Below are 12,932 nucleotides of genomic sequence, written 5' to 3' on the forward strand. Positions count from 1 at the left end.
ACGGAGGTACCTACCTTGTAACTACAGCCAGGGACATGACACTGCTTTCTAGTGGGATTTCACAAGGGATTTAGGAGAAGCAGTGTCCTTTGTGGGTCACAGCACCTGGTAAAGTTCAGCAGTGCAGGCTTAGCCTCAGAACGGCTCAGGTAAAGCAAGGCAGGATGCACATGCAACAGAAGGTCCCAAAACACCTCCTATTCTGCCATTTTTCAAGAAAAGAGATGGAGCAGACAGTGCCATGTTTCAGCACTTTTAAAATTACTTGAAAGACCAGGGTGAGACTGCGTTTGATGGGAATTACCTAGATACAATCTCATCCAAGGAACACTGCCATGGGCTGCTGCAGTAACCCTTCCTCCATAGCACTGTGAAACCTGCAGGAATGACCAAGCAAGGAGCTTTGCTTTGAAGCTTTACCATTTCAGCAAGAATCTGCTCTGTTGGAGTGTATGGTGAAACACAAACGCTTGAAATACCAAAAGAGTAAACCTACTCAATTTAAAACAGAGCCCTGTGTGAATGATTTAAAAGTCTGGGGTTTAGTCCACTTTTTCAGCCCATTTCAGGTATGGTTAATAAGTTATAACAAAATTGCTCATTACATGTGATGCGTTACTTATGCTGCAACCTGCTTGTGAAGCGCTAGTGAATACTCACACCTTACCTGGGCTTTGGCTCTGGAAGGTCAGGGGGTCATGGTTTTGTGTCTGTGCAGATCTGCGTTTAACCCACCCAACTTGGCCTGCAATTATTGCCCAAAATAATAACTTATACAAGAATGGAGAGAGGCATTACTCAGTTTTATTGTTTTGGGAGAGTATTTTGAAGTTGAACTGGAAACAAGCTTAAAACAAACCAATCATACCCAAAATCCCCTCAAAGAGTTTATACACACTAAAACCAACTACCACAAATAAACAAATTAAAAAAAAATATTTAAAAAAAAAAAAAAAGGAGAAGCCAGATTAGGATTACTTTTATCACGACTACACAAACTACTAAAAGTAAATCAAAGTAGAATTAAAACCCCTATTCCTTATCTCATTAACTTAAAATAATTAGGCATTCCAAAAATTCTTTCATTGTGTTTAGTGACTTCAAAAGTTGTGGTAACATGGGGAAGATGAAGTATCAAACTTGCCTATTTCTCGACTGTCATCTATTATAGACACCAAAAAGTGCTCCGGAACTTTTTAGCATATATTACAAAGTGTTCAGTGAGGAATTTTACAGGGGAAAAAAAGGAATGCTCTGTTATCACCAAGTAAGAGTATTTCATGCTCTTTAGAGCCTGTATCAAGTGAAGTTTGTGACTCTCTATAGTCTCATTCCAAACTGATACAAAGTGTAAGAGATGAGAAGCCACATCTTGCAACTCTGCAAGCTGCTCCTGATGAACCAGTGCAATTCTGAATTGCAGGCAGGCCCTGCCCTATCAGAACCTCTTCAGACTCTGCAAGTCAGACACCTGGAGATCACAGCCTCTGAAACATTTGTTTCAGCAAAAACAGGTAGGGAAGTTTTCAAACCAGATCAGAGTCCAGAAGGCAGGCACAAGGTTCAGCTTTATTGTTTTCCAAGCAATGGTCATCTTTGCAAGGGAACAATATTGCAGCTGAAAGAGAAGAGGGTAGAAGGAAACATTAAAATCTCAGAGCTCAAACAGGCATAGAAGATCTGACATGGCACAAATCAGACCCACCACAACCCTCCTCCATCGGTTTCCTATACGGGACATGCTAGCCCCCGAGACCTTCCTCCCTGTGCTCATGTTTGATGCAACTCGCCTCCCCATATCGCTGTGCAAAACTGTCAGCCTCCAGCTCTCAGCTGGTACTTGCCAGTGAAGTCCGTCAGAACGGGCAGCAACACACACTGAGAGCAAAGCACAGAGCTGGCCCTGCTGCTGGAAATGTGCTCTGAGCTGGCTGAAAGCCTCATCCGTTCTAGTAAGTGAAATAGCAGCTTACCCCAAGAGGCCCTTCCCAGCCCAGCGCTTTGGAGTCAGCCCCACATGCACTTTTTTGCCGCTGCGGATTACAGTCACACTCAGGGGTCTCTGAAAGGGAGGAAAAAAAAAAAAATCAAAGAAAAAAAGGTGGCAACTTTCCATCACCAAGTCAACTCTCTTCTTCCTTCTTTTGCTGAAGCACCAGAAGGACATTAGGCCCAGGGGACCTGTTCTTCAGCAGCATCCATTCCCATCCCTGTGACTAGATCTGAAAGAAGAGAGTGTTTTGTGTGGAGACATCTCCAGGAGATCTCTCACTTCCACTATAAAGCAGTCAATGGCTGTGGCAGCTTCCCTGGCCAGTCCACAAAGGTGGCACAGCAACACAGCCTGCTGCTGCAGAGAGTCCCCAGGGGAGAACAGACAATACGATGCTCACAGCAAAGAGCACACACCTCTTAGCTCTCTTCTGTCCAGCAGGAATTAGCTCAATGCTGTGAGAGAACAGCGCTACAACAGCACAGACTGAATCTGACATTGTTTCTGACATGGAAATGATGATCCCAGAGACCTAAGTTCCATAGGAGAAGCTGTGGCTAACAGAGACAGGCAAGAGTTCTGCAGTTACAGCAGAAATGAGCTCACCCCTTCGCTGTGCTGCACTACTGTGGCGATGTTCTGCAGGTTCTGGAAGTTGTTTACATTGACGGAACCAAACTCCACAATCTCATCATCGACCTGAAGTCCCTGGACAGAGACAGAAGAGACATGAGCACCTGTCTTCTCCAAAGACAGCTCATATCACGGAAGCATCACCCTTTACCCAGCCTCATGGAGAGAGATGTGCTACAACACTACTGTTCTCACCATTCAGGCAACTGAACCGTGTTACACCCTCCCCATGTCCTTAGAAAGAGGTAAGTACTCATTCCGCTGTTCTATTTTATGGAAAGAGAAATACTGAGGCTAGAATGGTCAGTGAGGCCTGGTACGAGCTGTGTGGTGCAATGATACAGCTGAGAAGAGAGTACTCATCTCATTCCTGTACAGCGACTTGTCTATTCACAGGACATCCGAGTGTGACAAAAAAAGGGGGAGGAGGGCCCTAATCAAACCCCCAACTTATTCCCACTTGTTAACAAGAGACAGAGAAAGCCACCTGCTATGTTTTCTCTCTGGATCCGGAAGAAGCCCTCCCTACGAGCTGTCAGATCCCACCAACTTACCGAGATACTCGCTGGGGATCCTGGAGTCACCGCGTTCACTTTAGCAAAAGCCTGTGGCAGGCTCTGGTTCTGGCTCATTGCCTCGGCCAATGCCTCTGCCTCATCCCTGGCATGCTTCTCCTTCTCCCGGGCGTGCAACTGGTGAAGAGCTTCCTCCACCTGCTTCATCAGGGCCTTGTGATCGTTCTGCAAACCTGTTGGTGACACCATTAGCAAACAAGGAGCAGGAGTGAGTTACATCTAAGGGTTTGTTCTCAGCACACGGTCTCCTCCCCAGCTCTGCAGAAAATGGTATTCCAGGTGTCTCGGATGTGAGCTGTGGCTAGCAATAACCTCTGCTGGTGTATCTGCTGGGTCCCGGTGCCAGGCCTGCTCACACAGCCCGGCAGATGTTTATTGGTAGAAGTTAGACACAGAGATAACTACCCTACAAATTTTGGTGAGCACGCAAGGAAGCAGGGCTTGGAGGCCCACGATCACCTAGAAATCATTGAGCAGCTGAAGTCTTTTTTCCATCAAGTCACATACTGTTGCGTATGTACTGCAAAAGCCATCCCCAAAGATGGGGGACAGGGGAAGCCTGGGAAGAGATAAATGCCAAGCTGTTTTTTACTCAAAGCTCATTCTACTAACACCACCGCAAAAACGCTTTGGTGTATCTCATGAATCCCAAATGGCTCCACAGCATACACAGAATTTCAACACTGCTGCAACAACGTGTGGACAAAAGCGTTTTACTGGCGAAGCCGATCCCCACCGGCTACGAGCACAGAGTAAAATCACCAAAAAACAAACTCAGAGCAACCCTGGCTACCAGTTTTTGAAGAATTGCAGTGAACAGGCAGAAGGACCCAGCGTTTGAGATACTGGAAAGGCTGCACAGTTACTGGCAGGAGTGTTTATTGCAGCAGCAGCAGAAGCCTGTAGCCCTCCCCCACAACCCAGTTTTGCTGGTTCACGCCTGGAGGAGGGGGACGCTCCCCTGCCTCCCCCCAGCCGGGATCCCCACTCACAGATGATGTTATGCCGGGCGGTGCGCACTTGGTAGAGATCGATGTCGTCACGGGGAAACCCCTCCGCGTCAACCAGCGGCTCGTCCATCCCGACGCCCTTTTGCTGCGAGGGAAGAAGCGGCCGTGGGGCTGCGAGCCGAGGCCGCAGGCCGGCCCCGCGCCCCACCGCCGCCCCCCTCCCGCCGCCCGCCCCCGCCCCGCCGCACTGACGCCCTCCAGCAGCTCGTAGCAGGCCTTGATCTGCGCCTCGATCTCGTCCTTCCTCTTCACCAGCTGCTGCACGTCGCTGACGGTGACGGGGCGGCTCCCGCCGGGCTGCGCCATGGCCGCTACCGGCCGCGCCGCAACCGGCCGCTACGGCAGCCGAGAGGGGGCAAAAGGCGTCACGGGCGGCGGGGCGGGGCCGCCGGCGGCAGCACCGCCCACGGGGGGCGGGGGGTGGAGTATTGGGCGGGGTGAGAGCGGCGAGGGGGCGTGGCCAGCGCAGGGGGCGGGGTCACGCCGCGGGGGCGGGGCCAGCGGGGAGGGTAGCGGCGTGGGCTGACCCAGCGGTGGCAACGCCGTGAGGCGGCAGAGCTGTGATGGCGAGGTGTGGTGGCACGGCAGTGTCACGGCCAAAGGGAGGGTTATACAGCTGTGATGGCGAGGTGTGGTGGCACGGCAGTGGCACGGCCAAAGGGAGGGTTATACAGCTGTGATGGTGCCGCGGGGTGACCCCGTCCCTCCTGCCAGCCCCTCTCCAGCCTCTGCCCCAGCACACTTGCCGGGGCGATGCAGGGCATCCATGTCCCCCAGGGAGCGTGACAGCAGGGGACACAGCCCCACCACCAGACCTCCACGTGTGTCCTCCGCGACACTGGCACCCACCCAAGCCCCACGTAGTCATCCTCCCCGGCCCTGCTGGTCGCTTCAGCTTACCGCCGCTCCCAGCCGTGGGGTGTTTGTACCTCCCTCCTGCCCCCTCCTCCTGCTGCTCCCACATTTGGTGGGCACTGGCAGCACTGGGGTCACCGGAGCTGACGGTGACACCGCGTGGCCCCAGGCCCAGACCGCGTACACACGGCCGGACTCTGCCTGCAGCCAAACTGTCCCGGCTCAACGTTGGCCGGGATAGGACGCGTCCCCACGAAGGGGTGACCACCAGCCCCAGGGGCAGGCAGGCGGGCTGGGGGGGACGTGCCGCCCTAGTTGCATCACCCCACTGTGGCCCCGGCATGCGTGGGACCAGGGAGGGTTTGCTGCGGGGTTAGCGGGCTCCCGCAGCGCAGAGCCTCGCATGCTTGCACACTTGCACGCTCACCGCCCCACCTTTAACCCACAGCCAGGACTGCAAAGGACCCTGTGACACAGCCCCGAAAGCCACCCACGGGACGATGCCAGCAGTTCCCGGCCCAAACCAAACACATCTTTGGGTCACAAATGCTTCAGGTTGGGGGTGGGTGGAGCCAAGGAGGAGCTTCCCCTGTCCCACCACTATATTAAACGTCCTCCCGGAATCTCGCTCTCTTTGCCACGGTCACATCGCCAGGTCACAAAAATGGTGAGGAGCAGAGGATGGGAATAATTTAAATGGCCAGGGCTCAATGGCATGCGATGTCTCAGGAGCTTTACCGGGTTTAATCTCTGCTTGAATTTGGACTTCTTAATGACTGTGCTGGAAGTTGTGTAGAAGCGCTGTCCTCATACACTGACCTTTGGATTCGAGTTCTGGGGGGGCTGAGGTACCTTCCTGAAGTGCTAACACCTCTCTTTTCTGATTCTCTCTTTTAGACGTCTTACACAGACAAGGGAGAAAAGGTAAGAGCTGTTTCGTGTCCACAGTCCTGTCCCGCTGCCTGGTGCAAAACATCAGCCATGTTAAAGTAAATAATACTCATTCCTTACTCCTTGATTACCTGGTAAAATCAGAAGTAAAACTTCTCTCTGGCTGGGCCACATAGGACGTGGTTCCTCATTGTAAATCAACGTTAATAATGGAAATTTTTTCATTTCCTTTTTCCTTCTGGTTTGGGAGGAGAGCGACAAATGGGAGATGATGGGTATTTCCCAGCCAACCCCGACGCCTAAGCAGAATCCTCATTTCTTGCAACATTAATTTCCAGACGCTGGACCTATTTGCCACCTTTTTTCCCCTATAAAGTGCTTTCCAAACTGCCGGTGCACATCACGGCCAGGTGCCTGACGCCACGGGTTGGATGGCAGTGGCGAAGAGAGCCAAGGGGGATTTGTCCCAGCACTGGTGGTTGTCTAAGCTTGTTTTGGGGGAGAATTAATCTTTAACGCAGCAAGATTCACGGGTGGGCAGCCTGCTGGGGGAGCCGCTTGCAGGGAGCACCAGGACCACTGTGACCCCAGGCGAGCCGGGACTTTGCCCCTTCCACCCTGCAGAGCAGGATCCTGCGGGACCTGACTGTAAATTGCTTTGGAAAGTCCCTGTTTTGGGGCAGCAGCCGGGGATTCACCCCATTAATTTGGATGCAGTCGCGGGAGATGCATTTGCAGGATTGTGGCTGACGCTTCTCCCTGCTCTGGAGATGAGTAGCGCTGCGGGAAAGGCGGCGGCGTTGTCTCTGAGCCCTGTTTTCCCCTTCCCTTTAGCCCCTGCGAGGCCGCTTCATCCATTTCCACTCCATTACCTTCTGGGTCGGCAATGCCAAGCAGGTGAGAGGCTGCGGCCGGCTGGGCACGTGTAACGGTAGGCACCCGCCCATGTGCGGATGCTTTGGTTATTGGCTGCCGGGGGGGTGGTTCGTCCCGGCAGCCCACCGGGTCATGGCCGTGCTGGCGTCCCAAAGCCTGTCCTTGGCTCAGCGCCCATGCCCACCGGCACGGCCTCGGCCGACGGCCTTGGGGGCCCTTGCACAAGGCGAGGGGCGGCTGCCCGGGGGGTGTGCGTGGGGCGGGCCCGGAAAATACAAACCGGCACACGTGGCAGGGCTCCAGCCGTGGTCACCAGTCTGCAGCGATAAGGAGTCGCGGTAGCTGCTTCCCGTCACTCGCTGCTGGCGAGTTAAAAATCCCTCTGCTCCAAACCTGAGCTGCTTTTCGCCCAACCTGGCTGATGAATGGGAGATGGGCAGAAACGTTTCCCCCTGCACCCACTGCACCCTGCCTGTCCCTGGCTGCGTTGGGTGCAGGAGGGCTCTGGAGTCAGTGCTTCCCACTGAATTTGGGATTTTTTTTTCCCAATGTGGGCCCTTTCTTGCCTCTGCTTGCTCCTCCCGGGCTGCTGGAGGGAAGCAGAAAAGCTCAGCTGCTCCCCGTGCACACACGTGCACACGCGTGACTTGCACGTGCCACCGTGGCCGTTCCCCACGGGCTGTTGGTGCTGCCCTGGCCGGGGGGAGCCCTGTGGGAACCGGGGTCCCCTGGCACTGCAGTTTCACCTGGGGTGGTTCTCACCTGCCCGCAGGCTGCATCCTACTACTGCAACAAGCTGGGCTTCGAGGAGCTGGCGTACCGGGGACTGGAGACCGGCAGCAGGGAGGTGGTCTCACACGTCATCAAGCAGGACAAGGTAAGGGGGCTGATGAGCCTTGCAGAGGTGCCACTGCCAGGGTGGAGGTTGGAGAAAGACGAACCGATGCCAGGCATGTGGGTGCTGCCGAAACCCATTTGCACCATTAAACCCTGCGCCTGCGGTGCCTCTGCCCCAAGCTGGGGCTGCAGCTGCACCGCCACGACTCCATCCCTCACCGCTCCTCCTCTTCCTCGCCAGATCGTGTTTGTTCTCTCGTCCGCTCTCAACCCAGGGAATGAGGGTAGGTACCACGGCGGGGGGACAGAGTGGGAAATGGCCGCGGTGGAGCAAAGCACCTCTGCTCATGCTGGCGGCTGCTCTTGCTCCGGGCAGAGATGGGGGAGCATCTGGTGAAGCATGGTGATGGGGTGAAGGACGTCGCCTTCGAAGTGGAGGACTGTGACTTCATCGTGCAGGTAGGCAGCCCCTCTGCTCCCTCCTGCGCAGCACTCCGAAACGGTAAGGGGAGGTGGGCAAGGGCCCGGGGATGTCTCCCACCAGCCCAGGGGAGCTGTAGCAGGAGAGGATCTGTTGCCTTCTGCCCAGAAAGCCAAGGAGCGCGGAGCCGTGGTGGTGAAGGAGCCCTGGGTGGAGGAGGACAAATTTGGGAAGGTGAAGTTCGCGGTGATCCAGACGGTAAGCGGCAGGGCAGCTGCGGAGGCTGAGCCCCCGCGCCGGGGCAGGGTCTGCAGGAGCAGACTGGACCCAGGAGGTCCCCCCAAAATGGGGCCACCATGCAACCTCTTTCCCCACTCTCGCAGTACGGTGACACCACCCACACCTTGATAGAAAAGCTCAACTACAAGGGCCTCTTCCTACCCGGGTACCACCCGCCCCTCTTCAAGGACCCCCTGCTGCCGAAGCTGTGAGTACTTTGCAGAGGGTCCTGCCCAGCTCTTTGCCACCGTGTGCCAGTGGGATGTCCCAGCATGGAGCTGGACAGGTCCCCACTACCTTGCCCCAGAGCCCCCCATGCCTTGGGGTGCCCCCAAGCCCAGCTGAGAGCCGCCCCCGTCTTCCCCCTGCAGACCAAACACTAAGCTCAACTTTGTCGACCATGTCGTGGGGAACCAGCCCGACCTCCAGATGGTCCCAGTAGCAGACTGGTAAGAGTGGGGAGGGCTGGCAGGAGGTGGGATGGAGCAGCAGCACCACTCTGCTCGTCTCACCCCTTCTGACGGTGGTGGCTGAGGCTAATTAAGCCAGAACAGAACTTCGTTTGTGCGGGGATGGAGTGAGGGACTTGATTGTGCCCTTTGTGGCCTGGGCAGGTACCAGAAGAACCTGCTCTTCCACCGATTCTGGTCAGTGGATGACAAGCAGCTGCACACCGAGTTCAGCGCCCTGCGCTCCATCGTTGTCACCAACTACGAAGAGACCATTAAGATGCCCATTAACGAGCCGGCACTCGGCAAGAGGAAATCCCAGATTCAGGTGAGCACACACCTGTGGTTGATCCATCAGGCTGCCACCTCCCTGAGCAGGGCTTTAGTGAAGGAAAAGGGACGAAGGGGTCAGTGATTTGGAGCTGGTGCACATGTGCTATGCAAAGGTGGCTCTCTGGAAGGCAGCCCTGGCTCTGCTTGTGTCTGCAAAGGACTGTCAAACCCTGGAGAGCTGCCGGGACAGAGCTAGTTTACCCCTGATTTCATCGATACTGTCCTTTTTTCCATTCTGTGGTCCTTCAGCCAATTTGGCTTTTATGTTTTTAGGCCCAAGCCCAGACCTTTGCACACTGTAGCTGCACCGTCACTAACATGGTGACTTTTTTTCCCTGTAGGAATATATCGACTACTACGGAGGGGCCGGAGTCCAGCACATTGCGCTGAACACCTCCGACATCATCTCAGCGGTGAGCACTGCAGCCTCAGGCAGCTCCCTGCCCTGGCCCATCCTGCCCCGGCACTGCTCCACCTCTGCCCCGTCCCACCGGGCACGGTCCTCGTCACAGGGCGGTGGTGGACTATGACCCCCATTGGGGTACGAGGACACAGGCAGGCTGAGAAGGCTTTGTGCCATGGTTGTCTTACAACCAGGATTAACTGTCCAGCGAGTCACTGGAAAAGGACCTGCCTGCACCTGCGAGCTGTTGGCAGATGCCCATCCCTCCAGCTTAAAGCAATTTGGGTCTGCAGGGACCCTGACGGCACATGCTGTCCTTGAGGGATGGACAGTGGGGAGCTCAGGCAGCCCAGGCTGCTGGGATGAGCCACCATAGCACATCACCCACCTCTGCCTGGGGCAGATGCTGGTCTGGATCAAGCCCAGCTGCTGTTGAGCACTTGGTTTTGGACTCCTCTCCAGACCAAAGGGCCTCCAGAGGTATTGAGGGGTCAGGGTGGGATGAAGCATCCTTGCACAGTGGCCAGCTCTCTGCATTGCCTGGAGAGGGCATCTTGCCTCCCCCCCCAGTTCCTGGTGCCCAAAGCAAGAGGGTGGGACAGGTCCCTGCGCACGAGGTTGGCCAGTGTCATGGGAAAGTATCGCTCTGTGTCCCGACACCATCCATCCTGCACCATCCTCTTGGCACAAACTGCTCCACAAACAAGTCCCAAGCCCGACCCGTGCCGGGGTCTCTCCTGCCTTGCAGATCACCAGCCTGAAGCAGCGAGGTGTGCACTTCATGGACGTACCATCCAGCTACTACCAGATGCTGCGGGAGAGGCTGAAAACTGCCAAAATCAAAGTGAAGGAGAACATCGACAAGCTGGCGGTGAGTCAGACCAGCCTGAGAGGGAAAAGGTTTGCCCGTGGCTGGACTGGCTTCTCAAAGTGTTTTGCAGGGATGAGGGCGATGGAGACAGATCCCCTTGCTCGTCTGTGGGTCTTCGAGTTGTTGCCCTGTTTCTTTTCTCTAGGAACTGAAAATCCTGGTGGATTTTGATGAGAAAGGCTACTTGCTCCAGATCTTCACGAAACCAGTTCAAGACAGACCCACAGTCTTTCTGGAGATCATCCAGCGGCATAACCACCAGGTTGGTTTGAGGATTTCATGATGATCTTGGCTACGAGACCTCAGGGCCGTCAAGTACCGTCACCCAGCCAGCTCAGTGCTGCTCTTTCCCAGCCAGTTCCAAGCTGACGAACCCACTGCCCGTCCCCACAGTCTGCAATGTTGTTGTCTCCGCAGGGCTTCGGCGCCGGGAACTTCAAGTCTCTGTTTGAAGCGATAGAAACGGATCAAGACGCAAGAGGAAACCTGACCATCCTGGAGCCCAACGGGGAGACCAAGTGCATCTAGAGGATGGCAGAAAACGCTGCCCTTGCCCCTAATGAGCTGATTCACAAACAAACCGGGAAACGGCCGATGTTTTGGTAAATAGCCCAGATCTAAGTGTCGTAAACCCAGGGAAGCTGCTGCCAAGTTGGAGATGTAAAAGGACTCAACACCTATCCTGACCCAGCCCCTGCGCTGCCCTCCAGTGACTTCTTGGGAGAGGGAGCGTGGGAAATAGCAAAAACGCTCTTAAAAAGCAGTTTAATCTGATCCAAACCACCGAGTTCTTAACAAAGGGCAGATTTAAGGCATGTGCCAAAGACACACAGCTACAGAGGAAGACAGAAGAAACAACTGGGAGTGCTTAAATTTAGCCTATTGCAAGTTTTCTGTTAATTTTAGCTACATGGGAAGATGGGAGAGGAAAGCACGGAGGAGTTTGCCTCTCTGCATCTCATTTTGTAAGATTTTATTTTAATTGCTTTTAGACTCAAGTTTTGAATTTGAATTTGCTGAGATTAAACACGTGGTTTTAGGGTAGCTATTCTGGAACAAGAATCAAATTTATGTATTTCAGCCTTCCCAAGGCAACACGGTCTTGCTCCAATACCTGTAAATTCCTCAATTAATGAAGGGTTGGGGTTTCTCCCATGTTTCAAGAAGTAATTGCTGGCATTGGCAGCAATTCCTTGGCTCAGATCCCAGCTGCAAAGTCCCCTCTGGGCATTCCTCTGGTGTCGTCACTGTCCTTTGCAAGGGGACTTTCCTCATCGACACAATAAAACCCTTTTCTGTCACAGCTTGAGTGCCTGGTAAGTTAACGTGTCAGGGCTGGAGCCTCTCTACCCCATGTTTGCTGTGGCTGCAGGTCAAATGCTCCCCAAGAAGTCCGCAGACCTCAGTACACGACTGCTGAAGAACATCTCAGGGTCTCTGGTGCCTGCAGGTCTCCCCACTGCTGCACATCTGTCCTCCAAAGCCCCAGTGCACCCACCGCTGCTTCCCATTTCCCAGCATTGAAGCTGCTCAAACCCCAAGCAGCCAAAGCCCCTGCCAAGCCCTCAGCTCAGGACAGGCTCCTCGGACATTTCCACCAGCCCACAAGCCCCTGTCCCATCCAGCCACCCTCCAGGCTGAGCTCTGCTGCCTTCTGCCCGCGCCAGCGCTGCAAGGTTTGGCTGTCCTGCATCCCCCCCAGTCCTTCAGCTGCCATGGCCAGCTACAGAAGTCGAGAACTGAGCTGGGAAGCTGCCTGCAGGCAGGCTCTCTCCTGTGTCTTCCACTTCCTCCCCCTCCATCCACCACTCCATTGGTCTCTGCTCCAGGCATCTCTTTTTCTAAAGCTCAGAGAAGCCACTTTGACCACCACCACTACATTCGCAGCAGCAGCCCCCAGCAAGGGAGGGTGGGGGCACATGGCTGGCTCCAGGCTGTGCTTTCATCCACATCAAACCTCAGCGGCTCCCCTGGGTCCCCCCTCCTGTAAACCACAGGTAACAGAATTCATTTCAGATTTGAATAAACTGATTTAAAGGAAAGAAACCAAAGGGCCTCTGGCCCCAACAGCCTTACAGCAGCACCTGAACCAGCAACACTAACACCTCACTTGGTAGATTAAGGGCTTTTGCCTCCATAAAGTTAAAAAAAACAGATGTGAACTCACAAAAATCCAGGGTAGCAGAGGCTGCAGGAGCAGGGACCCCTCACCTGCCCAGGCAGCACCACTGAGGCTGGACGGGTTAGGGATACCCAGAACCATGGCAGGGGGCCAGCACCTGGCTACACTTTGCCTCTTAAGGATTGTAAGGATTTTTAATAAGAAGAAAATTTGCTTTAAGTTTATAAACTTAAATAACACATATTTCTTTCATGCAATATAATGTTGCTTAAAGTAATTTCTTGCTCACCAGAATTGATATTTTCAGTAAACTTTGCCGAAAATCAGTTCTTTGGACTGCTTTCTTCTGGATCTGGTTCCTTGAGCTCTCACGGTTCCCAGCAT

At 54.3% G+C, this 12,932-nt stretch overlaps 2 protein-coding genes across 2 annotated transcripts; one reads left to right on the forward strand and one right to left on the reverse strand.

Moving 5' to 3' along the window:
* Nucleotides 1-782: 782 nt before the first annotated feature.
* Nucleotides 783-4,572, reverse strand: PSMD9 (proteasome 26S subunit, non-ATPase 9). Its single transcript, XM_075041301.1, has 6 exons — nucleotides 4,404-4,572; nucleotides 4,194-4,296; nucleotides 3,181-3,374; nucleotides 2,600-2,701; nucleotides 1,974-2,062; nucleotides 783-1,618 (listed from the first exon to the last, which is right to left on the reverse strand). The coding sequence occupies exons 1-6, from the start codon at nucleotides 4,515-4,517 to the stop codon at nucleotides 1,591-1,593; spliced, it is 630 nt and encodes a 209-aa protein (XP_074897402.1). The 5' UTR covers nucleotides 4,518-4,572; the 3' UTR covers nucleotides 783-1,590.
* A 306-nt stretch (nucleotides 4,573-4,878) lies between these two features.
* On the forward strand, nucleotides 4,879-11,727 carry HPD (4-hydroxyphenylpyruvate dioxygenase). The gene is made up of 14 exons (XM_075041304.1): nucleotides 4,879-5,733; nucleotides 5,964-5,990; nucleotides 6,792-6,854; nucleotides 7,606-7,710; nucleotides 7,912-7,954; nucleotides 8,047-8,129; nucleotides 8,260-8,349; nucleotides 8,475-8,578; nucleotides 8,742-8,819; nucleotides 8,985-9,147; nucleotides 9,494-9,565; nucleotides 10,304-10,426; nucleotides 10,572-10,688; nucleotides 10,844-11,727. The coding sequence occupies exons 1-14, from the start codon at nucleotides 5,731-5,733 to the stop codon at nucleotides 10,952-10,954; spliced, it is 1,182 nt and encodes a 393-aa protein (XP_074897405.1). The 5' UTR covers nucleotides 4,879-5,730; the 3' UTR covers nucleotides 10,955-11,727.
* Nucleotides 11,728-12,932: the final 1,205 nt, after the last annotated feature.

The sequence above is a fragment of the Buteo buteo genome, chromosome 11, assembly GCF_964188355.1.
Source record: "Buteo buteo chromosome 11, bButBut1.hap1.1, whole genome shotgun sequence".
NCBI classification, from domain to species: Eukaryota; Metazoa; Chordata; class Aves; order Accipitriformes; family Accipitridae; genus Buteo; species Buteo buteo.

What these genes read in the sequence shown, in the direction of transcription:
- HPD (XM_075041304.1), top strand. An exon ending in AGTTCGCGGTGATCCAGACG is followed by an intron (nt 8,350 to 8,474) that starts GTAAGCGGCAGG and finishes CCACTCTCGCAG; the next exon opens with TACGGTGACACCACCCACAC. An exon ending in ATGGTCCCAGTAGCAGACTG is followed by an intron (nt 8,820 to 8,984) that starts GTAAGAGTGGGG and finishes TGGCCTGGGCAG; the next exon opens with GTACCAGAAGAACCTGCTCT.
- PSMD9 (XM_075041301.1), bottom strand. Translation starts at nt 4,517, where the DNA reads ATGGCGCAGCCCGGCGGGAGCCGCCCCGTCACCGTCAGCGACGTGCAG. An exon ending in GCTACGAGCTGCTGGAGGGC is followed by an intron (nt 4,297 to 4,403) that starts GTCAGTGCGGCG and finishes CTTCCCTCGCAG; the next exon opens with CAAAAGGGCGTCGGGATGGA. An exon ending in CGCCCGGCATAACATCATCT is followed by an intron (nt 3,375 to 4,193) that starts GTGAGTGGGGAT and finishes TGTCACCAACAG; the next exon opens with GTTTGCAGAACGATCACAAG.